Source organism: Ochotona princeps, chromosome 14 (genome assembly GCF_030435755.1).
Source record: "Ochotona princeps isolate mOchPri1 chromosome 14, mOchPri1.hap1, whole genome shotgun sequence".
NCBI classification, from domain to species: domain Eukaryota; kingdom Metazoa; phylum Chordata; class Mammalia; order Lagomorpha; family Ochotonidae; genus Ochotona; species Ochotona princeps.
Window position 1 is genome coordinate 489,786 of NC_080845.1, and position 24,954 is coordinate 514,739.

The 24,954-nt window shown below is 67.5% G+C and overlaps 3 protein-coding genes across 4 annotated transcripts; 1 reads left to right on the forward strand and 2 right to left on the reverse strand.

The window, feature by feature from the left end:
• Window positions 1-157: 157 nt before the first annotated feature.
• SNAPC4 (small nuclear RNA activating complex polypeptide 4) lies at window positions 158-10,306 on the reverse strand. The gene is made up of 20 exons (XM_058672841.1): window positions 10,159-10,306; window positions 9,765-9,890; window positions 9,615-9,693; window positions 9,272-9,353; window positions 8,989-9,093; window positions 8,815-8,887; window positions 8,092-8,256; window positions 7,459-7,606; window positions 6,692-6,798; window positions 6,477-6,571; window positions 4,653-4,747; window positions 4,371-4,450; window positions 3,792-4,208; window positions 2,939-3,128; window positions 2,708-2,778; window positions 2,481-2,588; window positions 2,209-2,236; window positions 870-2,095; window positions 493-602; window positions 158-235 (listed from the first exon to the last, which is right to left on the reverse strand). The coding sequence occupies exons 1-19, from the start codon at window positions 10,231-10,233 to the stop codon at window positions 495-497; spliced, it is 3,378 nt and encodes a 1,125-aa protein (XP_058528824.1). The 5' UTR covers window positions 10,234-10,306; the 3' UTR covers window positions 158-235; window positions 493-494.
• A 3,244-nt stretch (window positions 10,307-13,550) lies between these two features.
• On the reverse strand, window positions 13,551-18,187 carry ENTR1 (endosome associated trafficking regulator 1). Of its 2 annotated transcripts, XM_004593650.2 has the most exons (10): window positions 18,001-18,187; window positions 17,607-17,756; window positions 17,244-17,312; window positions 16,720-16,829; window positions 16,147-16,557; window positions 15,586-15,659; window positions 15,295-15,406; window positions 14,847-14,909; window positions 14,357-14,496; window positions 13,551-13,802 (listed from the first exon to the last, which is right to left on the reverse strand). In XM_004593650.2, exons 1-10 carry the CDS (start codon window positions 18,068-18,070, stop codon window positions 13,706-13,708), a joined length of 1,296 nt encoding a protein of 431 aa, XP_004593707.2. In that variant the 5' UTR covers window positions 18,071-18,187; the 3' UTR covers window positions 13,551-13,705. The 2 variants fall into 2 exon arrangements, with proteins under 2 accessions (XP_004593707.2, XP_058528232.1); XM_058672249.1 differs by lacking the exon at window positions 17,607-17,756 and having other exon boundaries at window positions 18,001-18,186.
• Window positions 18,188-18,889: 702 nt separating this feature from the next.
• PMPCA (peptidase, mitochondrial processing subunit alpha) lies at window positions 18,890-24,677 on the forward strand. The gene is made up of 11 exons (XM_058672250.1): window positions 18,890-18,941; window positions 19,326-19,408; window positions 19,713-19,807; window positions 20,405-20,505; window positions 20,627-20,890; window positions 20,998-21,090; window positions 21,166-21,284; window positions 21,468-21,519; window positions 21,600-21,662; window positions 23,075-23,219; window positions 24,432-24,677. The coding sequence occupies exons 3-11, from the start codon at window positions 19,723-19,725 to the stop codon at window positions 24,599-24,601; spliced, it is 1,092 nt and encodes a 363-aa protein (XP_058528233.1). The 5' UTR covers window positions 18,890-18,941; window positions 19,326-19,408; window positions 19,713-19,722; the 3' UTR covers window positions 24,602-24,677.
• The last annotated feature ends 277 nt before the right edge of the window (window positions 24,678-24,954 follow it).

A 24,954-nucleotide genomic window follows, 5' to 3' on the forward strand; every position in this document is an offset into this window, starting at 1 on the left:
GGCTGCTGACCGTCTCTGGATCTCCTGTCCCTCTGGGCTGAGGGTGGGAGGCAGGGCAGAACCTGCGGATGGAGCCAGCTAGCCAGCAGCTGTCCCCACCCGCAGCTGGCCACATCCCAGCCCAGGGCCTGCAGATGACAAAAACACACCAGCCTGCTGTGCGACAAAAATCCCACTTCGATTTATTCCTTAGGCGGCCATGGTGGGGGGTCCTGGCTTGCAGCGGGAGCCTCACCTGGAAAGGCATGTTCTGAGAGCAGGGCACAGTGCAGGGCCAGAACCCCGGCCGTTCCTGTGCCTGGTGCCCAGTAGACAGCCCCGAGGCTGGGCTGGGGGGAGAGCACGTGGGGTCACACGCGGGGGCCGAGCAGCCGCTGGGTGGGAACAGTGGGCGCAGGGGAGGGGGAGGGGCCGCCCCGAGGGCAGCAGGAAGGACTGTGATGGGATGAGCTGCTTGGGCTCTGTTGCTGGCTGCCCATGTACCCCACTCACCCTCATCTCTGCTTCCGGGGGTGCCAGGAGCGCCGGGTCCGGAGCACACTGAGGCCATCCATGGCCCCAGGGCAGGTGGGGGCCGAGCCTGGACCTGCAGCCTGCGCTCCCTGCAACAAGCGAGAGGGGCGCTAGGAGGTCCCGGGACGTGGCACCCCCAGGCAGGGGCCTTGCTGCCTCCCACTGCTGCCCCCACCAAGGAGCCAGCTCACTCATGGCACAAACCAGCTACAGGCCTGCGGCTGACCTAACGGGAGGCCTCCCTGAGGTCAGCTGCACCCCACCTCACACAGGGTCCCGAGAAGCACTTCCTGCCCCAGGGACACAAGGCAGCTTGCCCCTGCATGCCCTGCCCCCAGAGGTGCCTAGGCCCTCACCTGGCTGAGGCTGGCAGCCGGCGGCCCCAGCAGGTCACTGTCCTCCTGGCAGAAGGGCAGCTCGCCCAGGGCCTCGTCCTCGCTACCAGAGCCTGTGCCCAGGGCCGACAGGGTGGTGGGGACCCCTGGTGGAGGCAGCGTGGCCAGCAGCGCAGGGAGGGCAAGCGCAGCCAGGAATCGCGCCTTGAGCAGCAAGTAGGCAGGGTTGTCCTGCAGCTGCTCCCGGGCCAGCTGCAGTACAGCCTGCAGGGCCCCGGGCCCGGCCGCCAGGGAGGCTGCCTGGCTTTCCAGGCCCTTCTTCTGCAGCAGCAGCCGGGCCAGCACACGTAGGCCACACAGGGTTGGGGGCTGGTAGGGCAGCCGGTTCTGCAGCGGGGACACGTGCACACCGTGCTGCCCCTTCAGCCATGCCTGGACGGTCCCCTCGTCCTCCCAGGAGAGCAGGCCCAGGTCCAGGGCCCCCTTCTCTGGCCCCAGGCAGGGAGGTGGTTGCTTCTCCGGCTCTGACGGCCCTCCTGGGTCACCGTGGGCAGGCAGCTGGCTGGGCTGGGGGCGCGCTGCGACGGGGTGGCCAGCTTGGAGGGGGGCCCGGGGCACAGATGTCTCTCCGGCTGCAGGGATCCCACCACTCGCTTCTGCAGTGCTGAAGGCCAGGGGAGGGGTGGCCAAGGGGTCTGTCTCGGAGGCGGGGGCTGGGCGCTGTGCCGAGCAGGCAGGTGTCTCGGGCGGTGCTGGTGGCTGCGGTGCCCTCGCAGGCTGGGGGATGTTGGCTGGGGGTGGCACGGGCACAGGCAGCAGGCCCTGGGCTGTGAGCAGCCAGGTAATGGGCTGCCCGGGCAGCAGAGCAGGGCCCTGGAGGACAGGCAGGAGTTGGGGCGCAGCTGCCAGGCCTTGCTTCTGGGTGGCAGTGGGGAGGCTGCCTGCCAGAGGGAGGGGTGGGGCTGGCAGCAGCAGGGCCCTCTCGCCCGGGCTGTGGGGGGCTGGCAGTAGAGGGGGCTGCAGGATCAGGGGTGACAGCAGCAGCTGGGTCGGGAGGGCCGCGGGGGTCTGGGCGGCCTTGCGTGCTCGGGCCTCCCGCAGGTGCTTCTCTCGGAGCAGCTCCGACACCGTCTTGGGCTTGGGCCGGGGGCCGCAGGGGGTGCACAGGGCACGCCGCGGCCGCGCGTCCTGCCTATGGCTGGTGTCCTTTGCAGCTTGAGGAGGTGGCGGGCTTGGGAAGAGGCAGCCTGGAGAAGGATGGGGGCAGAGGGCACACTGTGGGCCCCACGGGTCTACCTAGCCCAGGGCGCATCAGAGCCCAGGGCTGTCCACCCCACAAGTGGGAAGCACAGAGCCGTACCTGGGGCGCCCTGGGCCTTGCTGGGAGCCTGGAAGAGAAGGACCCCACGGTCAGCGCTGAAGGCCTCGGGGCCAGGGTTAGACCCTCCCTGGGCTCCGGGCCCGGGCTGGCCTCCCTCATGGACCCTGGCACCACCCTCCTGAGGCAGCTGCAGCAAGGTTTGCAGGGAGGGGCACACACCACAAGGCCTCAGGGAGACACCCTCCCTGCCTGAACTGACAGGGGTCTGGTCCCTGGAGCGGATGGTACCCTCTCCCCTCCCAGCCCGCTACCTGTGGCAGGTGTGGCTGTCTCTGAGGGCTGACCTGGGGCAGTGCGGGCGGCTGGGCCTTCCTCTCTTCCACAACCTTCATGCAGCCAGCAGTGTCAATCTGGAAGAGCTGGGGAGAGCGGGTGGCGGCTCCAGGACAGCCACGGCCAGGGGGAGAGCGGGTGGCGGCTCCAAGACAGCTCTGGCCACAGCCAGGTGCTGCGGGCCTGACCCCGCCCGGGGGCTCACCTGAATTAACAGGGTGAACACAGGCCTGCTGGGCAGCTGGACGTCCTTCAGGCGCGTGCGGATGCCATCGGCTATGGACAGGGGACACGTGGGCACAGCTTAGGACGCCCTAGCCCTCGCCCCAGGCCAGCTGTCACAGCGAGCCCAGCAGCATGGCGAGGGGCAGAGGGAGGGCTGGCCCGACTCGGCTCCCAGCCTCCCGGCAGCTCCCAGGGGAGCCCCAAGCGGTACCTCGGGTGTGCGCAGCCTGCGGGCTGGGCAGGGGCGCAGGGCCCACCCAGGGGCTCACAGCCAACAGAAGCCTGCGTTTCAGGAGCCTGCGCTGCCACCTGGGTCTCTGCCGGCGGTGCCCACTTCGGAATGTGCCAGGGCGAGGCCCCAGGGCGGAGCTGGGCAGGGGCGGCCGCCTCAGCTTTTCCTTCTGCAGGGAGGCCAGGGTTAGACGGCATGTGGGCCTCCAGGCCAGGCCCACCCCCGCCCCGGGGCTCGTGCTCACACCCCCCTTGGCAGGGCAGGGCCTCACCAGCCTGCTGCTCCAGACCACCTCGGGCCTCGGCGCCCCCAGCACCGTCTCCAGAGGCCCCTCCGGCAGCTTCCCGCCCTGATGAGGAATGTGCCAAATGACGCGTCACGTGTACTCCCTGCCAGTCAGGCCTCCAGGGACTTGCGGAACTCCCCAAGTCCCCTGCCGCCTGGGGACTGGCTGTGCCCGGCCTGGGTCTTCAAGAGCAACCAGGCAGGAAGATGCCTGTGGGCGCCCGGCAGGCCTGAGCGGAGCTCACGAATGCGTGCGTGTGTGTGTGTGTGTGTGTGCGCACGCCACACTCCTGCAAATGCCCCTCCCCACTCCCCTGGTGCAGTGAGCAGAGCATGCAGCCTTCCAGAAATTTCTTCCCAGGGGCCCTTGGCGGCACCTGGGGCTTAGCCCGCCCGTGTGAACTTGGGGTGCACCAGTGGGAAGGCAAGGGTGGACCCGGCCGCAGCACAGCATTCCAGGAACACACGGTGACCCAACCCAGCCGCGGGCCCCTGGGTGACAAGCCAGAGCCCAGGTGGCCGGGGCATCTCACCCCCTCGGGCCTACCTGGCAGGCTGTCTGCTCTGGGCTTGCAGGCTGAGGGTCTCCTGTCCGGGGGCTCAGCTCACTTCTACTGGGGGTCTGAGCTTGCCTCGGGGCTGCGGGAGCAGAGGCCACGGCAGGAGCTTCCCGGCGGTCTGCTGTGGCTCCGCCAGGCACTGGCTGCCGCGTGCAGGTCCTGACCCCAGCCCCGTGAGGCCGGCTGGGGCTCTGCCGGGCTGGGACCCACAGGTCCATGTCTGGCACCACGTACTGTGGAGAGGGCGGCGCTTGGCCAGGTTGCCAGGACTCCTCCGGCTCGGGCTCTGTGTCCTCGCTGGTGTCACTGCTGTCGCTGCTGCCCTGGCTGCCAGGGTCACTGTCGCTGCTGCTGGAGCTCCACGGCATGCTGCGCCTCTGTGGCCGGCGCCGCCGCTGCCGCCTCTGCGGGCAGGAGAGCGTGTCCCACGAGCCCGAGCTCGCAGCCTCCCAAGGGTGGTGGCCAGGGGAATGCTGGCCAGGCCCAGCCGCCCCGGGTGAGGAAGCGCCAAGGCCGGGTCCACATGGGCCTCCAGCTGTCCCTCCCCGGCACCCAGTGGGGCTCACCTCGGCTAGGCCCTTCCACTTGCTCAGACACTGGGAGCCTGACCGGTGGGGCAGCTCAGCCGCGATCTTCGCCCAACGACCTGCAAGGGGAGACATCACAGAGAGGCCTGCATGGGAGGCTGCGCCTGGCGGGCTGGCCTGCAGCCCACAACACGCTGCAGCCGGGGCTGCTGCCTCCAGTATGCTCAGTAAGGAACGGCTGACGCACGTGGCCAGCAGAGGGCTGGGAGCTGATGTGCCGGGGCGGGCAGCCAGTGGCCAGCACAGCTGGGAGCAGCTTACCCACGCCATACTTGGCGATCAGCTCCAGCAGCTGCTCCTCTTCCTTCGGGTCCCAGCGTCCCTTCTTCAAGCTGAAATGGAGCCTTCGCAGGTACCTGCAAGGCACAAGGTGGCACATGGCCGCCGGGCCGCTGACCCCTGCTGCCCAGTCGCCACACACAGCCCCAGGGCGACAAGGAGCCCAAGTCACCAAGTGGGCTTCAGCGGAACCCAGGTCGGGAGGGCGGCTAGTTACAGTGCAGACTGGCAGCTGGACAGAGAGCCTTCGCCCCAAAAGGAGCACAGACCCAGCCACAGGCGGACGGCGGGCACAGACCCAGCCACAGGCGGACGGTGGGCACAGACCCAGCCAGGGCCTGGCATGGCAGTGTCATGGGTTGGGGTTGTCAGCATCCCATATGGGCACTGGTTTAGTCCCTGCTGATGCCCCAGGGAGAGCAGCAGAGGACGGTCCATGTACTTGGGCCCCTGCAGCCACGTGGGAGACCCGGACCCCAGCCTCCTGACAGGCCTGGACTGCTCACTGCAGCATCTAGAGTGAACCAGCCAACGGGTCTGTCTCCCTAAATGCGCCTTTCAAGTAAAGAGGGGAATCTTTAAAGCAAGCAAACAGGGTCTGGTGTGGTAGCCTAGTGGTTAAGTCCTTGCCTTGATGTGCCAGGATCCCATATGGATGCCGGTTCTAATCCAGGCTGCCCTGCTTCCCATCCACCCCCCCGCCTTTGGCCTGGGAAGGCAGTCAAGGACGGCCCAAAGCTTTGGGACCCTGCACTTGCGTGGGAGACCTGGAGGAAGCTCCTGGCTCCTTGCTCTGGACTGGCGCAGCACTGGCCACTGCGGCCGCTTGGGGAGTGACTCAGCGGGTATTAGATCTATCTCATTCTCTCTGCAAATCTGACTTTCTAATAAAAACAAATAAATCTTAAAAAAAAAAAAAAAAAAAAAAAGCCCGATGCCAGCAAGCTTCTGAGGGCGTGGGAACATTGTGGGAGACAGCTCTTCCGGCGGGGCAGAGCCGCCACGGCCATGGAGCATCCGCCGTGGCAGAGGGACGCCTGGCGGCTGCACGGCAGCAGAACACACATCACACAGTGCTCTCCCAAGGGAGGTGCGCCTGCACCATAAGCCCAGGGCTGGAGGGGCTCGCACGGCGGACCCGCGGCTGCCCCGACTCTCACAAGCGCAGCGCAGGGTCCCTGCCCTACCCTGAGGCCGGCCACCTGTCCTCCCCACCACTGCTGCTGCTCTTTGTGAAGATTTGCTTATTTGGAAGCCACGGCACAGAGACCAGAGCAGAGACTGTCCATCCACTGGTCACTCCCTGGAAGCCACAGCAGTCATGGGGCACCCAGCTGGAGCCAGGAGCCTCTTCCGGGTCTCCCACACAGGGGCAGGGGCCCGAGGTTTTGGGACGTCCTCTGCTACTTTCCCAGGCCACAGCAGGACCCTGGCCTCCCAGGCCATGCCACACCGTGCCGTGAAACAGCAGCCACACCTCCTGAGGGTGGCTGCAGCACGCCGCAGTGCCAGGAAGACCTGGATGGAGCTTGTGGCTTCAGCCCGACTCAGCTGGCTGCTGCAGCGTCTGCAGAATGAGCCAGTGGAGGTCTCTTTGTCACTCTGCCTCCCACGGCCCAGGGAGCCCGGACCACCTAGCCTGGGCGGATGGCCTTGAACAGGGGTCAGGATAGTGAGGCTGCCAAGCCAGATCCCGTCCTGAGCACACAGTGCCTGGGCTGCCCTCCTCCAGCGACAGCAAGCCACCGCCCTCGCTGGCTTCCGGCCCCACAAGAGCAAACCCCCGTCCGGCGATGGGCGACTCACCGATCGCGGCACTGGGCATCGCTCCTGCCTGGCACCTCCTCCCGGACTTTAAACCAGTTCTGCTCCCTGTGTTTGGCAACCGCCTGGAGCAGCTTCTGCAGGATGACACGATGGTCGCGCTGCAAGCGCGGCCGTGACCTCCCCGTCCCAGCTCAGCGCTGCGGCTACAGAACAGCGAGGCTTCCCAGGGCACAGGCCTCCAGGGCCCCACTCACAGCATCTTCCTCGGGGGCCCAGGACCCCTTCTTCAGGCTGGGGTCCAAGCTCTTGGTCCAGCGGTAGATGAGCTGCATGGAGTCTCTCCCCTCCATGTAGTAGACAACTGAGGACAGAGGGCGCGGGCAACCCTCAGAGCCCTCCAGGGGCCACAGACGCCCCAACCCTCAGAGCCCTCCAGGGGCCACAGACGCCCCAACCCTCAGAGCCCTCCAGGGGCCACAGACGCCCCAACCCTCAGAGCCCTCCAGGGGCCACAGACGCCCCAACCCTCAGAGCCCTCCAGGGGCCACAGACGCCCGAACCCTCAGAGCCCTCCAGGGGCCACAGACGCCCCAACCCTCAGAGCCCTCCAGGGGCCACGGACGCCCCAACCCTCAGAGCCCTCCACGGGCCATGGGTGCCCAGGACACCAGCCTATGCCCCCAAGATGCCCCCTTAAGTGTCCCTGTGTGTGCCCAGTGGAGCCCTGGAGAACAACCCCAACCCTCACTGTGGGGGTAGGGGACGTGGGCCCCGGCCTGGTCCTCACTGCGGGGGTAGGGGACCCTGGTCCTCACTGCCGGGGTAGGGGACCCTGGTCCTCACTGCGGGGGTAGGGGACCCTGGTCCTCACTGCGGCGGTAGGGGACGTGGGCCTGGCCCTCACTGCGGGGGTAGGGGACCCCGGTCCTCACTGCGGGGGTAGGGGACCCCGGTCCTCACTGCGGCGGTAGGGGACGTGGGCCTGGCCCTCACTGCGGGGGTAGGGGACCCCGGTCCTCACTGCGGCGGTAGGGGACGTGGCTCCCGACGCGCATCTCATGCACCAGCTGCGTGAGCATGCGGTCCTCCTCCGGCGTCCACTCCTTGCGCTTCAGGGCCTTGCTGTGCTGCTGGAACTTCTGCAGGCACTGAAAGGCGCTACGGCCCGTCTACCGAGGCCCGGGGAGAGCAAGTGTTAAGGCCCCCGGCAGACGCCGAGACCCCAGGAGCAGGGAGCACACCTCACAGCCGTGAACGGGGCCAGGACAGCTGCGAGGGGGCGCCACGCTCGCACGGGGCCCGCCTGTCACAGTGAGCTCACTGGGTCTCACCCAGGGGACTTCCGGCCAAGCCTGTGGGACAAGGGTGCCCATTGGCTGGCACCCTGTCTGCTTCCCGAGGCCGGCTCAGCCAGGAGACCATCCCCAGGGGGCCTTCGTGTGTGTCTCCCAACCCCCAAGGAGAGGAGCTCCCCCAGAGCTGACCCGAGTGTGCGCCTGGCTAGACCAAGGAGGGACACTGACCTACCAGTGGCTCAAGACGCCTGCCGAGGGTCTCCACGGGCCCCCACCCAGCCACACCCGCTGCTACCGGGGACCACGCTCGCAGCTCTGGGGGAGCCCGATGGCTGCGAGGGCCGGGAGCCTGTCCTTACCCCCAGCTCCTCGGCCACGTCCTGCCACCGCAGGTGGCCGTGCGAGGCGGCGATGGCCCGCAGCCGCTCCAGCTCCTCGGCACCCCAGTCCTGCTTGTTGATGCTGGGGTGCTCTGAGTTCTGCCAGAACTTCCGGATCTCCTCAGCGCTGCGGCCGCCTTCAAACTGCACCCCAGCTCAGCTCAGGGGGGCGCTGACTCGCACACGCCCCGCCGAGCCACGCTCCAGGCCGCAAGCAGAGCCTGTCCAGCTGCCCCCTCCCACAAAGCTCCCACCTGCGGGATGCGGGTCTGACCAGAGAGCTCACGGAGCCTGGGGCACTCTCGGCATGTGGGCAGCTCCCACACCCACGACAAGCCCGAGTCCAGGCGTGAGGAGCGGGGCCAAGTGTGGAATGGGGCTGTGGGTGTGGGGAGCGGGGCCGTGGGTCCATGGGTGTGAGGAGCAGGGGTGTGGGGAGCAGGGTCGCGGGGTGTGTGGAGCAGGGCCGTGGGTCCATGGGTGTGTGCAGCAAGGATGTGGGTGTGGGGAGTGGGGTCGTGGGTGTGTGGAGCAGGGTCGTGGGTGTGGGGAGCGGGGCCGTGGGTGCGGGGCCGTGGAGTGCGGGGAGCGGGGCCATGGGGTGTGGGGAGCAGGGCCGTGGGGTGCAGGGTGGGGGGCCGTGGGTGCGGGGAGAGGGGCCGTGGGGTGCGGGGAGCGGGGCCAGCCGCAGGCCGCACTCACCGTGACGTTGGCAATCTTTTCCCAGTCGTGGCTGTCCAGCCTGTTGCCCAGCAGGGCCTCCTCCGGAAGCTGGCTGGAGGGGCACGGCAGGGGCTCAGGCCTGGCAGTGCCCCTCACCTGCTCCCCTCACCTGCTCCCCTCACCTGCTCCCCACACCTGGTGCGGCCCGCTTACTTGATGCGCTCCACATCGCGCTCCGCCTCCCGGGCCTGCTGCTCCAGGGCCTGCCGCTCGGCCTCACTGGACACGCGGCCCTGCTTCTGGCGCAGGTACTCGAGCCTGCGGGGGAGGGAGGCGACGGGTTGTGGGTGCTACCCACGTCTGGGGGCACTGCCCACGTCCTGGCCTCCTCCCGGGAGAAGGAAGCAGAGAACTGCGCCACCCATGCGGGTGCTGGGACATGGGGTCTGGCTGGGCACCCTGGCCCCCCGCCCATCACGTGCCACTATGGACTCACTTCAGTAACTTGGGCTGCAGCAGGCGCTGCAGGCGGTCGCTCACCACCGACTTCCGGAGCAAGGCCTTCTCCCAGCTCTTCCCTGAGAAGAACCCGTGGCGGCAGCTGGGTCACCCTCCAGGCACACTCCCCACCGGGCTCCCTCGGCAGTGCCCACCCCTGCGCGGGAAGCAGGGCCCACGGCAAGGAGCCGGCGCTGGCCCCGTGGCTGCCCTGTGCTCACACAGGCGGCTGGGGCCAGGCACGGCGGCCCTCCTGCTGTCCCTGAAGGGATCCACTCAGCAGCCCGCGACAGCCCGGAGGGCCGGGGGACAGGAGCCACAGTGCCCCAGGAGAGCCTCACACTTAGTCACCAGGAGCTGCTCGAACGTCTTGATGCCCTGGGTGGCCTTCTCACGCGTGTCCTCGTTGGCAGGAGGCCCCTGTCAGAGCCCAGGGTCAGTGCGCTGCCCGCCTGCCCGCCCAGGGCCACACCCCTGCCACAGGCACTCACCACTCCCGTGACCTTGTCCTTGAAGTACGGCTTCATGAAGTGCCCAATGTACACGTTCTGTGGCAGGCCCTTGCCGTCCTTCACCTTGGGACCCTTCGACCCGGCCAGCAGCCACGAGATCTCCTCCTGGGAGACATGGGCTGTGTGTGCGCCAGGGCCAGGAGCCGGTGGGTAGCCGTGGGGCAGCTGCGGCAGCTCCGCCAGGGCCAGGAGCCAGTGGGTAGCCGTGGGGCAGCTGCGGCAGCTCCGCCAGGGCCAGGGGCCGGTGGGTAGCCATGGGGCAGCTGCGGCAGCTCCGCCAGGGCCAGGACCAGGGGCCGGTGGGTAGCCGTGGGGCAGCTGCGGCAGCTCCGCCAGGGCCAGGGGCCGGTGGGTAACCACGAGGGCTGCCTACCTGCTGCTCCCGGTTCTGGGCCAGCAGCCGGCCCACCTCAGCCAGCTTCTCCCGCACCACCTCCTGGTAGACCATGTTGAGCTGCAGGCAGGTGTCCGGGTCCTCAGGCAGTGCTCTGTCAGCGGGCTCGTCTTCATCATCACTGCCTTCCTCCTGGCAGGAACAGGACTCGCAGTGAGGCAAGGGAAACGCCCACACAGGTCCCCGTGCCCATCACCACCCACACAGTGTCACCAGAGGAACAAGCAGCTTTCCACTCGGCACCAGAACTCGCCGGCGAGCCCGCGTCGCCTCTGTCCCCAGCAAACAGAGAACCCCTGCTGAGCGTGCCAACCACCAAGATGCCAACCTGACTGGCGACACTTGCACCCCACATCGGGCAAGTGTGCCCTGGGCAGTTCCCTGCTAAGGCCCCTGGGAGAGTATGTCTCGGCTGCCTGGATGGGACCCCCGAAAGGCGTTCCTGGTCCTGCCCCAGCCACTAACAGAGCGGGCCTCAGAGGGAAGACTTTTCTCCATCTGTGTGTGTGTGAGTGTGTGTGAGTGCCCACCTGCCAGCTAAAATAATCTCAAAAACAACAAAAAAGATGTCCACGAGGTGACCTAGAGCAGACAGAGCCAGGTTAGTCTCCCCAGGGAACGGCACCACTGCCAAGTGTGAGCAGCCTACATGTGCCGAGGCGCAGCGTGTCAGCACGCCCCAAGACAGAGCTCCCAAAGCGCCCCAAGTGCTCTGCACACTGAGCTAAGTCAGGGATGCTGTGGGTGCTACCGCAGAGTGGGGAGACCAAGGCAGGCGGGCACAGCGCATGGCCGCGCTGGGGAGACCGAGGCAGGCGGGCACAGCGCATGGCCGCGCTGGGCAGACCGAGGCAGGCGGGCACAGCGCATGGCCGCGCTGGGGACACTGAGGCAGGCGGGCACAGCGCATGGCCGCACTGGGGACACTGAGGCAGGCGGGGAGGAGTCAGTGAGAGCCAGGACCCGCCATGCTGTGGACAGCCTCGTTCTGGGACCCATGTTGGCTTCAGTGGCAAGTACTTCGCCACATCTCACGCAGGCAAACCAACAGGAGCTCGACTGTCTCCCTTCCAACCCCACACCCCCACGGAAGGTGAGCACAGCTCCAGTGCAAGCCAGTTACCGAGAGTGGGGGGCCAGGAACGTCCCAGTCTGTGGCAATGGGTGGCCAACCTGCTGGAGGCAAGCACACGGGTGTGAGCCATGGTGGGGACGGGCTGCCCTTCCGGCAGGGCCCACGGTCACCTCATTGGTCACCGAGTGACCGGCACGGCAGGGAGGACCTGCGCCAGCAGGGAGGACAGACCCGGAGCCAAGGGGGCAGCGGGGGCCTGTGGGGGACAGAGGGGCAGGCCTGGAACCAGGGGGCACCCGGGGCCTGTGGGGGACAGAGGGGCAGGCCTGGAACCAGGGGGCAGCGGGGGCCTGTGGGGGACAGAGGGGCAGGCCTGGAACCAAGGGGCACCCGGGGCCTGTGGGGGACAGAGGGGCAGGCCTGGAACCAGGGGGCAGCGGGGGCCTGTGGGGGTCAGAGGGGCAGCCAGAGGAGCGGCCTTCACCCCGGGCACAGCAGGGCAGGGGTGCCAGGGGACCCACCCACGGGGAGCCAGGAGGGGAGGGCAGGGGCAGGGCCCCGCCAAGCATGCGGCAGAGGGGGGCTGCACGGGGGGCGCCCCGGCCGAGCGCGGACCCGCCGTCCCAGCCCGGTGGACGGGCACTCACCGCACGCCGAGGCCCGCTCGGGGTCCGGGCGCCGTCCCGGCTGCTCCGCCGCCATGCTCCAGGCCCGCGGCGCCCAGGCTGCCGTCCACCCGGCCCCCGGCCCCGGGCAGGCAGCGGGGGAAGGCCGGCACGCGGACCAGCACCCCGGGATCGCAGGGGCGTCCGGCAGGGCTTCCCGACACGCGGCCGCCCCGCCACCCGGCCGCCGTCGCCTTGACGACCGGGGAGCACGCGCTTCCGCTTCCCGGGACGCCAGTGCCGCGCGCCGGAAGTCCCGCCTCTGCCGGAATCGCTGCGAGGGGGCGGGGCTCCGGAGCACAGCGAGCAGGGCCTGACCCCTGACCCCTGACCCCTGACCCCCGCCATTCACCGAGGGGCCCCGGGATGCAGCGCCTGACCCCTGACCCCCGCCGTTCACCGAGGGGCCCCGGGGTTGCAGCGCCTGACCCCTGCCGTCCACCGAGGGGCCCCGGGGTTGCAGCGCCTGACCCCTGACCCCCGCTGGTCCGCAGAGTCCCATCAGCTCACATGTGTCGTTGTCTTTCAAATAAATGCCTCAAAAGCCAGCCCACCACATGTTCCCAGGGCTGTGGCTGCTTGTAGCCATGGGATCTCCCACGCAGGTCAGAGGACCTGCCCAGAGACCTGCCCAGAGACCTGCCCAGAGGACCTGCCCAGAGACCTGCCCAGCCCAGGCCGGCCATACCTGCAGCTGCCATGCCCCCTCCCTTGGTGCCCATGGGCCTGTGCGCACCTTCCCCTGGTGCCCGTGGGCCTGGCCTGGCAGCCGTGGGCCTGATGCTGACGTCAGCTGGCCCTGGATCTGTGCTTTAGACCGAGGTCCAGGTGGGCAGTCAGCTTGCCCTGCCAGCTGGTCTAAGGGCTGAGCAAAGATCTCCACAGGAAGAGGTGACAAGCCAGTGAGCGGGGGTGGCACTTCTCGGTGTCATGTTGTCTGTGATGCCATAGAAGTTTAGAAACATGAAAAAAACAGACCACCAGCATGCTGCCACATCCACCTGGCCAAGGTGCTGTGGCCTGCAGGGACAGGGGACCCAACCCGGTGGCTCAACTGCAGAGGGGCCGCCATGGCACACCCCAGAGCTTGGCCCGGCCACCTGGGAATCCTCACCCTCCCCTTTGCCCTCAGCTGGAGAGTGTCTCATCAAGGCCAAGGTGCCAGCCCCGTCACCTTCAGGATGCCCAGCGCGGCAACAGAGGACAACACACATGAACATCAGAATTTATTGCAACCAGCAGCTGTTCACGGGAAGGGGTGGGGCAGTCATCTACTTGAAAAAATAACATCTTCAAACAGCAGCCAGACAGAGGTAGTGTTGGTCCCAGCCTCCCCGGGCAGCGAGCACATGTGCCCAAAGGCTGCAGCACCCCCAGGCCCAGCGTGCCCAGCGCTGCTCACACCCCAGCCACCAGCACAGGACACAGGTCGGTCAGAAAGGCACGGGCGCTCCCAGCCCCCCAGGGATACGGGTCAGTCAGAAAGGCACAGGTGCCCAGAGGGACACGTGTCAGGCAGAAAGGCACGGCTATCCTGGGGGACACAGGTCGGACAGGAAGGAGCGGGTGTTGTGAGCTGCCTGCCTCTGCGAGGCAGGAACCCGGCTGGCGCCTGCGCTCTGACAAGGCACGGACAGACTTCCCATAGAACCCCACTTGTCATGTTTAGCAATTAAAAAAAAAAAACCATTGGCTTTTACAAAAACCTCCCAGTAGCTGAGCAGGCTCTCCAGCGCCAGCAGGGAAGAGCGCGTGGCCCATGGCGGCGCCCGGCTGCCAGGCCTGGTCAGCTCGCATCTTCCTCCTGGACCTCTGAGATCCTGTCTATGGACTTGAGGATCTCAGCGACGAGGTTCAGCGTTTCCGCCCCAGACACCAGCTGCCTGAACAGAGAGGGGGTGTTAGGAGTGCCACAGCGGCATTACAGCAAGGGCACAGACAGGGCAGTGCAGAGACCTCTGCTGCCCGGGTCAGCAGGCCCGTGAAGCCGTCAGGACACCCGGGCGGCTCGTGTCCATTGCCCGCGTGTGCCCCTGGCAGGCAGCTCTCTGGCCGTTGCAGTGGGAGCTGGCAGGTGGGAGAGCTGGCTCTGTTCAACAAAGATCAGTGGGTCTCAAGTGCTGGGAGAAGGGGACACCCTCGGAGCCAGAGGACACCCTGGCCCAGGAGGCACCTGGGACATGGTCAGCACCGCTGCCTAGTGCAGTGGGGCATGGAAGGTCCTGGCCTCTCTGGCTGAAGGCAGCAAGGTGGCAGCACGGTGGGGCTGGCATGTGCCGGGGCCTTGGGGGATGTGGCCCCGATGGATCACAGGGGCCAGCAGCACTGTGCCCGGAGCCCAGGTGGTCGCTGCAGAGGAGCCCTGGTGCAGTGGGGAGACACTGCTGTGGGCGCATGCCTGGGAGCACTGTCCAGGTTCGGGACCCCCCGTGCTCACTTGATGGAGGCGTGTGCACTGCTCATGACCACGCGCAGGTTCTGCAGGGCCACATCTGTGTTCTGCTTCACCACGGCGAGGCTGGCGCCCTGGCCGGACCGCAGGGCCTCATTCTCCCGCTTGTAGGTGGAGACCTGTGCCTGGGGACGGGGGCTCAGGTGAGCAGCCTGCCCCCACCCAGGGGCAGGGGCTCTGTTTGCAGCTCCCTTGGGAAGCACCCGGCCACGCAGCAGTGTCCCCAGCACCTGGCTCCAGCGAGCGGGAGACTGCCTTTATGAAGCAGGCAGAGGGGCAGAGAACAGCCCTCTGGGCCCCTGTGACAGGAGCCCGACCTGCCTCCAGGTGTGAGCAGGGTAGGAGACCCTCCCCAGGTGCCAGCGTCAGGAGGCACACTTAGCTGCCACTGGGCGCCCAGGGGGCCAGGCTGACCCCCAAAGGGCCCTTCTGGAACTCAGACGGAGGAAAAAACATCCATCACTTCTCCAATTACCTGCAGCAAGCTCACTTCCTGCTTCAACCTCAGGACACAGTTCTCTGCCTTTACAGCCCGCTTCTGTCACCCAAAACAAAACAGACGGCATCACCATGGTTCACCACCACACAGGACGCTGGCCCCGACGGGGCAGGAGCCGCCCATGACACTGGCCTCCTCCATCACACTTCCGCCAACCATCTCCCAGGGGCCACTGTCCACCCAGAGTGCCAACATGTACACGCCTGAGGGCAGCCTCAGCCTCACAGTGCCACTTGGGGGCACTGCTTCCCCTGCACCCCCACTCGGGGCTCTCTCCCCCGGCACCCCCACCCGGGGCTCTCTCCCCCGGCACCCCCACCCGGGGCTCTGCTCCCCCTGCACCCCCACCCGGGGCTCTGCTCCCCCTGTACCCCCACCCGGGGCTCTCTCCCCCGGCACCCCCACCCGGGGCGGGGCGTCTGACCGTCATCATTTCCAGGTTCTGCTCCACCTGCTGCACCACCGACTCCAGGTCGTGGAAGTCACTCTCTTCTTTGACCATCTTGGCCTCTAACTTCCGTTCAAGTGTCCTCACCCTGCGCCAGGACAGCAGGTCGGTAACCAGCTGGCCAGCATCCCATTGCTCTAGGGATGTGCTTGATGGGCACTGCATTTGGGTGTGCCCCCAGCGGGGCAGAAGTGCGGCTCCCGGCTGGCCGGGGGAGCGGCCCCGCCCAGGGTCCCCGAGCCCTGGGGCTGGCCAAGGCCTACGTACATCTCCGTCTGAGTCTCGGAGAAGCTGTGCACCTCACTGAGCTTCCTCCTCAGCTTGCAGTTCTCTTCCTTCAGCTGCAAAGAGACGCCCGTCAGACAGCAGCACCCTCCGCAGGGCGCACGATTCCGGGGCAGTGAGCCAGATGGGGGTCCCTCATGCACCAGTTACTGCCCCCCTGCAGGGAGCCCGAGGCCCCGCTGCCTGCTGGGGTGAGCGTCCGTGTGAGCAGGAGGCTGCAGCGCCTCCACCACGTCTGGGCAGCAACACCAGAGCACCTGCCTGGACCTTCCCAACGGGCAGGAGCCTCTGGCTGCCAGGGTCCACCGGAAGCCCATGCAGGAGGGCGGGGCGGCTGCCAGACACCACCTCGAGGCACTTCTCGTGGGGACAGACTGGGCAGGCCTTTCCGGAGCCGCAGCCCGCCAAGGCCTCGGCCTCACTCCACGTGTGGCTGAGACAGGCTACGGCGTCCGCCAGGCATGGTCCTCAGGCCGAGACTCCCACGGGGGAAGGCAGCCAGCCCTGGCAGTCTCCTTGGAGCCACGGCCCGGCAGCACTTACAGCTTCGTAACTCATTTGCAGCGTCCGCAGGTGCCTGTCGCCCAGTGACTCTCCGGGGGCTGCAAAGTCAGTGCCAGGACTCCCTGCGGGGGATGGTGGAGAGACCCGCGAGTCGGTGTCGCTCAGTGTCCACGGGGGCAGCGACTCAGGCCCCGCCAGCTCAGACGGGGCGGACAGGAAGGACAGGTACGTGCTGCAGGGCGACCCGCTGCCCGGGACCCTCGAGGTGTGGGTCTGCTCCACGGTGGATGGCAGGTAGGCCCCACTCCAGCCATCCTCCTCCTCCTCATCAAGCAGGTCTCCGGAGCCTGTCGGATCTTCAAAGAACGGCTGCGAGTACTCCAGCCCGTACCCCATGGCCTGGGGGGCGGGGTGTGCATGCCGGAACCCCAACGTGTGCCGCGAGGCTTCCTGCAGACAGCAGAAGAGGCAGCGGCTAACCTGGCAGTCACGCCAGGAGCCCGGCAGCCCCCGAGCCCCGGGGCCTCGCACCCCCAAGCCTCCCCTAGCCATAAGCACAGGAGTGGAGCGGCGTCCTCCGAAGCCCGCCCCGCCAGCAGGGCTCGGCCGCACCTGCGTGTGCGCTCCGCCAGCGTGCTCTGCGGACAGGCTAACGCTCTTGCTTTTCAGGAACTCCTTGAAGGAGAACGGGTTAGGCTCTTCAGCGTCTTCCGGCTTGTCGTCTGGAATGACAGACACGACACGTCCAAGGTCCCTAAGGCTGAACCGAACGGGTCCTCCAGGTCACCGCTATCTGGGGCCCAGAGCAGGAGGCGGCTGTGGATCAGCTGACCCCAGCAGGAGCCGACTGCAGGGGGTGCCACCCGGAACTGCCTCAGCCCTCCGCCCTGCGCCCTGGCCACACCACAGGCACGCCCGAGGAAGGGTCTGCCAGCTGCCCGAGTGGCCTGGTGCCCCGCAGCCTGGCAGCCGCTGCTTTGGTATGCTCCATCTGACCTCCCACCTGTTACCATGCCTGGAACAGCGGCCCCTGCAGGGTCCCCCCACCCATCCCGGTTGCCTCGAAGGCCCTGCAGCAGCCTGCACCCGGCTGTGTCAGGTGGAGAGAAAGAGAAATGATTACCGAGCTACTCTACCTCCAAAGTGGGCGTCCCGGGCTCCCAGGGGGCCTGGCTTGGCAGCCCTCCCCTTTGCACAGCCGAAATCTGCGAAGAGACGCTGTCACTCCACCACCAGGGCTGGAGTCTGCAGCACAGGGGCCTCGCCAACCTGGGCGGGCGTGCCCCTCCGGCCCAGACCTGGGCATGCGGCCACAGGGAACGGGCACGGTCCCCGAGACCCTCCGCCTGCAAGTCACCTATGGGACCAGGGTTCCTCCCCTGCCCCGTCACTGACCACGCTGGATGGAAACCGGGGAGAGGGCTCCCCGGGGCTGACGCGGAGCTCCTGGTGGGCGGCCGGGGCGAGGCCAGGGGGTTCCCCCAGCTCCCCCGGCTCACCTGTATCCCCCACCGAGGCCAGCACTCGGCTGGGCACATAGCACATAAACGTGGGCCGGATGCCGAGGAGGTGGGAGTCCAACTCCCTGCCTCGGGGGCGCTCACAGTCTAGCTGGGGGAGCCAAGACCGGCGCTCATAGAACGCGGGAGCTGGAAGGGACAATGAGAGCGACCTCACCGCGGACCCTGCAGGCTGGGCGGGTGGGCGGGCCAGCGAGCGCCCCGGCCCCACTCCCCTGCTCCGGGCCCGCTCCCTGGCCCTCTGCAGCCCAGGCCGGCTCCAGCTCCCCGGCTCCAGGTCAGCTCCCCGGCCCTGCTCCCCCGGTCTGGCCGGCTCCCCAGCCCCGGCCCCCTCCCAGAACCCACTCCCCAGCCCCGGTCCCGCTCCCCTCACCGTCGGGAACGACCAGGCTCCGGGCCCGGGACAACGGGGGCGCGCCCGGGCGGCGCGGGTAGCCGGCCATGGCCGCGGGCCGGGCCTCAGCGCGGCAGCAGCGGCCCCCGGGCCCCGGCCCCGCGCGCCCCGCGGCCCCCGCCGTCCGCCGCCGCTCCGAGCCTCCGGCCGCCCCTTCCGCCGCCGCTCCGAACGCCGCGCCGGCGCGGACGGAAGTGACCACAGAAGCGGTGGGCGGAGACGCAAGATGGCGCGGCTGGTGCTGGCGGCGGCGCGGCTGCTGCGCGGCGCGGGGTGCCGGGGGCGGCCGAGGTGAGCCCCGGGGCCTGGCGGGCGGCCCGGGGCCGCGGAGGGGGCTCGGGCCTCGGCCGGGCGCCGCAGCCTGCCTGGCCGGGCGCCCCATGCCGTCGTCCGCTCGGCCCCGGGCGCGTCGGGGCTGCCCTGGGCCCGAGCGGCCGGCTCGCGCACTGACCGCTGCCCGCGTTCCTGCCCTGCAGGTGGGCCGCCCCGGGCCGCCGGCGCTTCAGCAGCGGCCCAGGCTCTGCGGCCGTCCCGCTGTCCTCGCCCCTGCCCGGCGTCCCCACGCCCGTGTTTGCCACCGTGGACGGGCAGGAGAAGTTCGAGACCAAGGTCACCACGCTGGACGACGGGCTGCGCGTGGCCTCCCAGAACAAGTTCGGACAATTCTGTACTGTGGGAAGTGAGTGGCGGGCAGGGGCAGCCCCGGGGGGAAGGCCAGGGTGGGTGGATGGGCGCCGTTGGCCAGCCTGGGGCTTTGCGGCGTGACGGCTGCTGGACGCGGCCCGCCGCCAGCCCTCTAACGCGCTCCCCTCGCTCCCCTCGCTCCCTCGGCATTTCCAGTTCTCATCAATTCAGGCTCCAGGTACGAAGCCAAGCACCTCGGCGGGATCGCGCACTTCCTGGAGAAGCTCGCGTTTTCGGTCAGTGTTGCCGTGGAGCCGAGACTGTGTATAATTAAGATTCAGAGGTCTTCTAGCTGCCGGTTCACTCCCCCGATGGCCAGGGTGGAGCCAGGGGGGCAGGAGGTCCATCTGGGTCTCCCACGTGGGTGCGGGAGCCCGAGGACCACCCCACGCTGCTTTCCCAGGCCACGAGCAGGGAGCTGGGTGGGAAGTGGAGCAGTCAGGACTCGAACCAGTGCCCGACATCGGCCCGGGAACAGTCGGAGTCTGTTCTTGGAGGCGGTGGCAAGGTGGCCGGCGTGCTGTGGGACTTGGGAGGGAAAGGACCGTGTGTCCCGAGAGCAGAGGCATGGATCTCGAGCCGCCTTCTCACTCGGTCTTCGTCATCCCTCGCGTGGCTAGTCCACGGCGCGTTTCAGCAGCAAAGACGAGATCCTACTCACGCTGGAGAGACACGGTGGCATCTGTGACTGCCAGACGTCTAGGTACATGGCTCCCATGCACAACGTCCCCTCCGTGGCCTGGGGAGACCCTGTGCCCACACTGGTGGGGACAGACAGGGCCCCAGGCCTACCCGCCCTGTGGGGTCACCTGCCAGGTGCTGAGGCCATATCAGGCCCTGCTCCCGTGTCACTTGCGCAGGAGGGACACAGAAGCCTGGGTTGGGGGCAGCTGGAGGACCCGTGGCTGACCTTGGAGTTGGGAGTGACGGGGTATAGGCTCAGGGCTGGGGTGGAGGGGTGGGGGGTCCTTCCCGCCAGCCCCCAGCATGCCTCCTGTGTCTTCCAGGGACACCACCATGTACGCCGTATCTGCGGACAGCAGAGGCCTGGACACAGTGGTGGGCCTGCTGGCCGAGGTGGTCCTGCACCCCCGGCTCACGGGTATGGCTCAGGCTGAGGGGCCGGGGCAGAGCTCCGGAAGCACTGAGGAGCTGGGCTCGCAGCCTGGGTGACCCGCACCCACCTGCCTCTTGTGCTCCAGCTGCGAGTGCTGGGAGTCTTGGCCCACGTGGTTTAGGGTGTCTGAGTCATGTCTCCAGTCTCTTCCCTGGCCTTGGGGTGGCAGCGCCGAGTGCCCATCGGGTGGCCAGGGGTCCACTCGTTGTCTGCTCTTCCCCGTGCATCTACAAAGTCACGTAGCTGCACCCGGAAGTAAGTGTGCGTGGGGGCCGTGCCTGGCGTCCCCTCACTGTGTTCTCAGTCCCATCCACGGCATTGCCGCTTGTAAGCCTGTCTTCTGAGCCCCTTCCCGTGGGGCCTGATTCCACGGGGCCGCACGCGGAGTGGACAGGTCGTCCCGGGAGCCAGGGAAGCTTGTCTAGGCTGCTTCCTGGCAGAGCTGGCCTGCAAGGCGCCGGGCAGGTGCTCCCGGCTCGCTCGGCTGCCCAGGCCTGGGCCAGCACGGGGGCTTGGGCTGCGGAGGGCTGGGCTTCTGCGCTTCCAAGCCTGCTGCAGCACGTCCCCCGCGTTTCCTCACAGAGGAGGAGCTGGAGCGGGCACGCATGGCCGTGCAGTTTGAGCTGGAAGACCTCAACATGCGGCCGGACCCGGAGCCGCTTCTCACAGAGATGATCCACGAGGTAGGGCCCGTCTGCAGCGACCCCGTTTGTGTTTCCTGGGGGAGAATGGGGCTGCCGCGACCCCCAGTCACCAGGGCCATGGGCTCGGCCTGCCCGTCATGCGTGTGTCCACTTGTGCCAGGCTGCCTACAGGGAGAACACGGTTGGCCTGCGTCGTTTCTGCCCCCCCGAGAACCTGGCAAAGATGGACCGCGAGGTGCTGCACTCGTACCTGCGCACCTACTATACCCCCGGCCGCATGGTGCTGGCCGGCGTGGGCGTGGAGCACGAGCACCTGGTGCAGTGTGCCAGGAAGCACCTGCTTGGCGCCCAGCCGGCCTGGGGGGTGGCTGAGGCCGTGGACGTGGACAGATCGGTGGCGCAGTACACTGGGGGCATCATTAAGGTAGTGGATGGGTCAGCGCCCCCCCTAGCATTGCAGCCCCCGCTCCCCGCTGGCCGCCTCGGCCTGGGCCTGGGGCCGGGGAGCCTGACATCCTGTCCTCTCTGCAGCTGGACAGGGACATGTCCAATGTGAGCCTGGGCCCGACCCCTATGCCCGAGCTCACTCACATCATGCTGGGGCTCGAGAGCTGCTCCTTCTTGGTGAGTGGCGGTGCGGTGGGGAAGGGCGGGGCTGGGGGCGTGGACCCGTCCTAGCCCCCTCGGCCTGCCCCGCAGGAGGACGACTTCATCCCCTTTGCTGTGCTCAACATGATGATGGGCGGCGGGGGCTCGTTCTCGGCCGGTGGGCCTGGCAAGGGCATGTTCTCCAGGCTCTACCTCAACGTGCTCAACAGGTAGCTTCCTGCGGCCCCTCAGCCCTCATGGCCAGGCGTCTCCTGGGCCCCGCGGCACCCACCCGGGCCTCCCCTGGGCCCAGCGGCCCCTCAGCCCCCATGGCTGGGCATCCCTTGAGCCCAGCAGCTCTGTGTCCCCTCCAGGCACCACTGGATGTACAATGCCACCTCCTACCATCACAGCTATGAGGACACGGGCCTGTTGTGTATCCACGCCAGCACTGACCCGAGGCAGGTGCGCGTCTCCCCAGCCCCGCCCCGGGTGTTGGCTCCAGGACGGCCCGTGCGCTCACCCCAGCTCGCTGTGCCCGGCAGGTCCGGGAGATGGTGGAGATCCTCACCAAAGAGTTCATCCTGATGGGCGGCTCAGTGGACACGGTGAGCGAGGCCCCGGCAGGGGGTGCCGTGCAGGCTGGGGCTGTGGGTGCAGCCTTGGCCACTCCCGACCTGCTTGTGTGTGAGCCACGCCCCGGATGCCTCCCTGCCATCCCGGCCTGGGTTTGCTGATGGGTTTTTGTTCCCCCGTTAGGGCCAGTTGACATTGTGTATGTTTGAGAGTGGGAGCTGTGGGAGCTCCTGCTGCTGCCCACTCCCCAGGTGCCTGGCCCAGCGGGGAGCAGAGGGCAGGTGAGGCTGGAACCTCCATCTGGGCCTCCCGCGTGGGCACCGTCCACTGCTTGCCCAGGCCACCAGCAGGGAGCTGGATCAGAAGTGGGCCAACTGGGACTTGAAGTGCAGGTGCCGCCTGGAGCTGCACCCGTGCTGTGCCGTGGCTCACTTCCTGCTCCCTCCCGGGGCTGCAGGGGGCTGCAGTGCGGGGGTCCCAGAATGGGCTTGGCACAGTGGCACACAGCCTCTGCCTGGGACCCAGGCACCCCACACGGGTGCCAGTTCTGGTCACGACTGCTCCACTGTGAACGCACCTGGGAGAGCAGTGGAGGATGGCCCGGGTCCTTGGGGAACCTCTGGGTGGAGCTCCTGGCTCCTGGCTTAGCTCTGATCCAGCCCCAGACACTGCCACCATCCGTGAGTGAACCAGCGGATGGAAGCTCTTGATCTGTCTTTCTCTCCACTCTGCCTTTCAAATAATGGGAAAAAAGAGGATTGTGTATGCCGTTAGAGTCCTAGAGAGAACTCCCTCACCCGTGGGAGTCCGCTGTGGGACTTTGAGCCTTGTGGCCAGAGGCCGAGGTGCAGGGGCTGAGAGCTGTCGGGTGTTAGGGCCCGTGGTGGTCAGGAGCCATCAGAGCTCAGGCACTGTCCAGCTGCGTTGGAGCTTGGGGTCGTGCCCTGCCTATGCTGCTGCTGCCTCTGTTGCCATCCGGGTCCCTGGGCAGCTCCCTCCTGGCACCTGCTCTGGCCTGAGCCACCGGCTCCACGTGGGTGGAGCTGTGAGGCTGTGGTGCACGCCTGGTGGGGGCCTGCACCCAGGCCGTGAGGGAGGCGTGTTCTGCCCCCTCCCCTGGGAGCTGTGGTCCTAGAACCTCAGGGAGGAATGGCCCATCCACCCAGCTTGGGCTTGGAGAGGCCTTCTGGGGCCATGTTCCTGGGGTCCTGTGCATGGGGTCGGGCTGGGGCCACTAAGGGCCATCGCATGGGGCAGTGCACGGGGCCAAAGTCGCTAAGGGGCCACCCAGTTGGGTTGTGCATGTGGCCGGGATTGCACGTGGCCGAGGTCGCTAAGGGCCACCTGGAGGGGCAGTGCAGCTGGCCAGGGCCACTGAGGGCCGCCCCGTGGGGCTGAGCGCGGGGCCGGGGTCGCTGAGCGCCCCGTGGGGCTGTCCCCTCAGGTGGAGCTCGAGCGAGCCAAGACGCAGCTGAGGTCGATGCTGATGATGAACCTGGAGTCGCGGCCGGTCATCTTCGAGGACGTGGGCCGGCAGGTGCTGGCCACGCACTCCAGGAAGCTGCCGCATGAGCTGTGTGAGCTCATCCGTGAGTACCGTGTGGGTGTGGCCCTGTGTGAGCTCATCCGTGAATACCGTGTGGGTGTGGCCCTGTGTGAGCTCATCCGTGAATACCGTGTGGGTGTGGCCCTATGTGAGCTCACGTGAGTACCGTGTGGGTGTGGCCCTGTGTGAGCTCATCCGTGAATACCGTGTGGGCGTGGCCCTGTGTGAGCTCATCTGTGAATACCGTGTGGGCGTGGCCCTGTGTGAGCTCATCCGTGAATACCGTGTGGGCGTGGCCCTGTGTGAGCTCATCCGTGAATACCGTGTGGGCGTGGCCCTGTGTGAACTCATCCGTGAATACCGTGTGGGCGTGGCCCTGTGTGAGCTCACGTGAGTACCGTGTGGGTGTGGCCCTGTGTGAGCTCACGTGAGTACCGTGTGGGTGTGGCCCTGTGTGAGCTCATCTGTGAATACCGTGTGGGCGTGGCCCTGTGTGAGCTCATCTGTGAATACCGTGTGGGCGTGGCCCTGTGTGAGCTCATCCGTGAATACCGTGTGGGCGTGGCCCTGTGTGAGCTCATCTGTGAATACCGTGTGGGCGTGGCCCTGTGTGAGCTCATCCGTGAATACCGTGTGGGCGTGGCCCTGTGTGAGCGCATCCGTGAATACCGTGTGGGCGTGGCCCTGTGTGAGCTCATCTGTGAATACCGTGTGGGCGTGGCCCTGTGTGAGCTCATCCGTGAATACCGTGTGGGTGTGGCATGGCCCTGTGTGAGCTCATCCGTGAATAGCGTGTGGGTGTGGCATGGCCCTGTGTGAGCTCATCCGTGAGTACTGTGTGGGCGTGGCCCTGTGTGAGCTCATCCGTGAGTACTGTGTGGGCGTGGCGTGGCCCTGTGGGGGTGCCCCAGTGACTGGCTCTGTGGGTGGCCCTGTGGGTGGCCTGGCAGTGGCTGTGGTGTCTGCTTGGCTCCTGGAGTCGGCTCAGTGGGGGGTCAGGTGCCCAGGTGGGTGGGCAGCAGGGTTGCACTGTACCACTGGGATCCGGGAAGGTCGTGACCACGTGAGCTTGCCCACCGAGGGGGCCCTGGGGTCCCTCAGTGTCACCTGTTGGTGGCCTCTGCTGCCGATGGTTTCCCTCATGGGTTCTCGAGTGTGGCAGCACAGCCTCCTTCGCCCTCCCACCGACACAGCTGCTCTTGGGGCAGTGCGGGCACAGGCTCACAGAGCCGATGTCATCTGTGTCCCGTGCCAGGCAAAGTGAAGCCAGAGGACATCAGGAGAGTGGCGTCCACGATGCTGCGAGGGAAGCCAGCGGTGGCCGCCCTGGGTGACCTGCGCGACTTGCCCCCCTATGAGCACATCCAGACAGCGCTGGCCAGCAAGGACGGGCGCCTGCCCAGGACCTTCCGGCTCTTCCGCTAGAGCCCTGACCCGGCATGAACGCTCTGCTGGGACCGCTGCGAATGTGGCATGAAGGCATGTGGCTCTGCCGTGGTGGCCAGGGTGCCTGCCCAGCCTTGTGGGTGTGAGTGCTGGTCGGGCCTGGCAGAGCAAGAGCCACAGGGCGCAGCTGCTGGGCTGGCAGACTTCGGCACGGGACCCCCACCCACTGCCCTAGCCTTTCCTGACAGCCTGGGCTGCCAGTCCTGGGGCAGCCACGGGACACTGGGACTGGCCGGGCGGAACAGCCACAGGTGCTGCCCGAGTGTGCGGTGATAAAAGTCATACCTCCGAAAACCGTGTTCTTGACCCAGGTGGAGGGAGGCGTGGGGAGC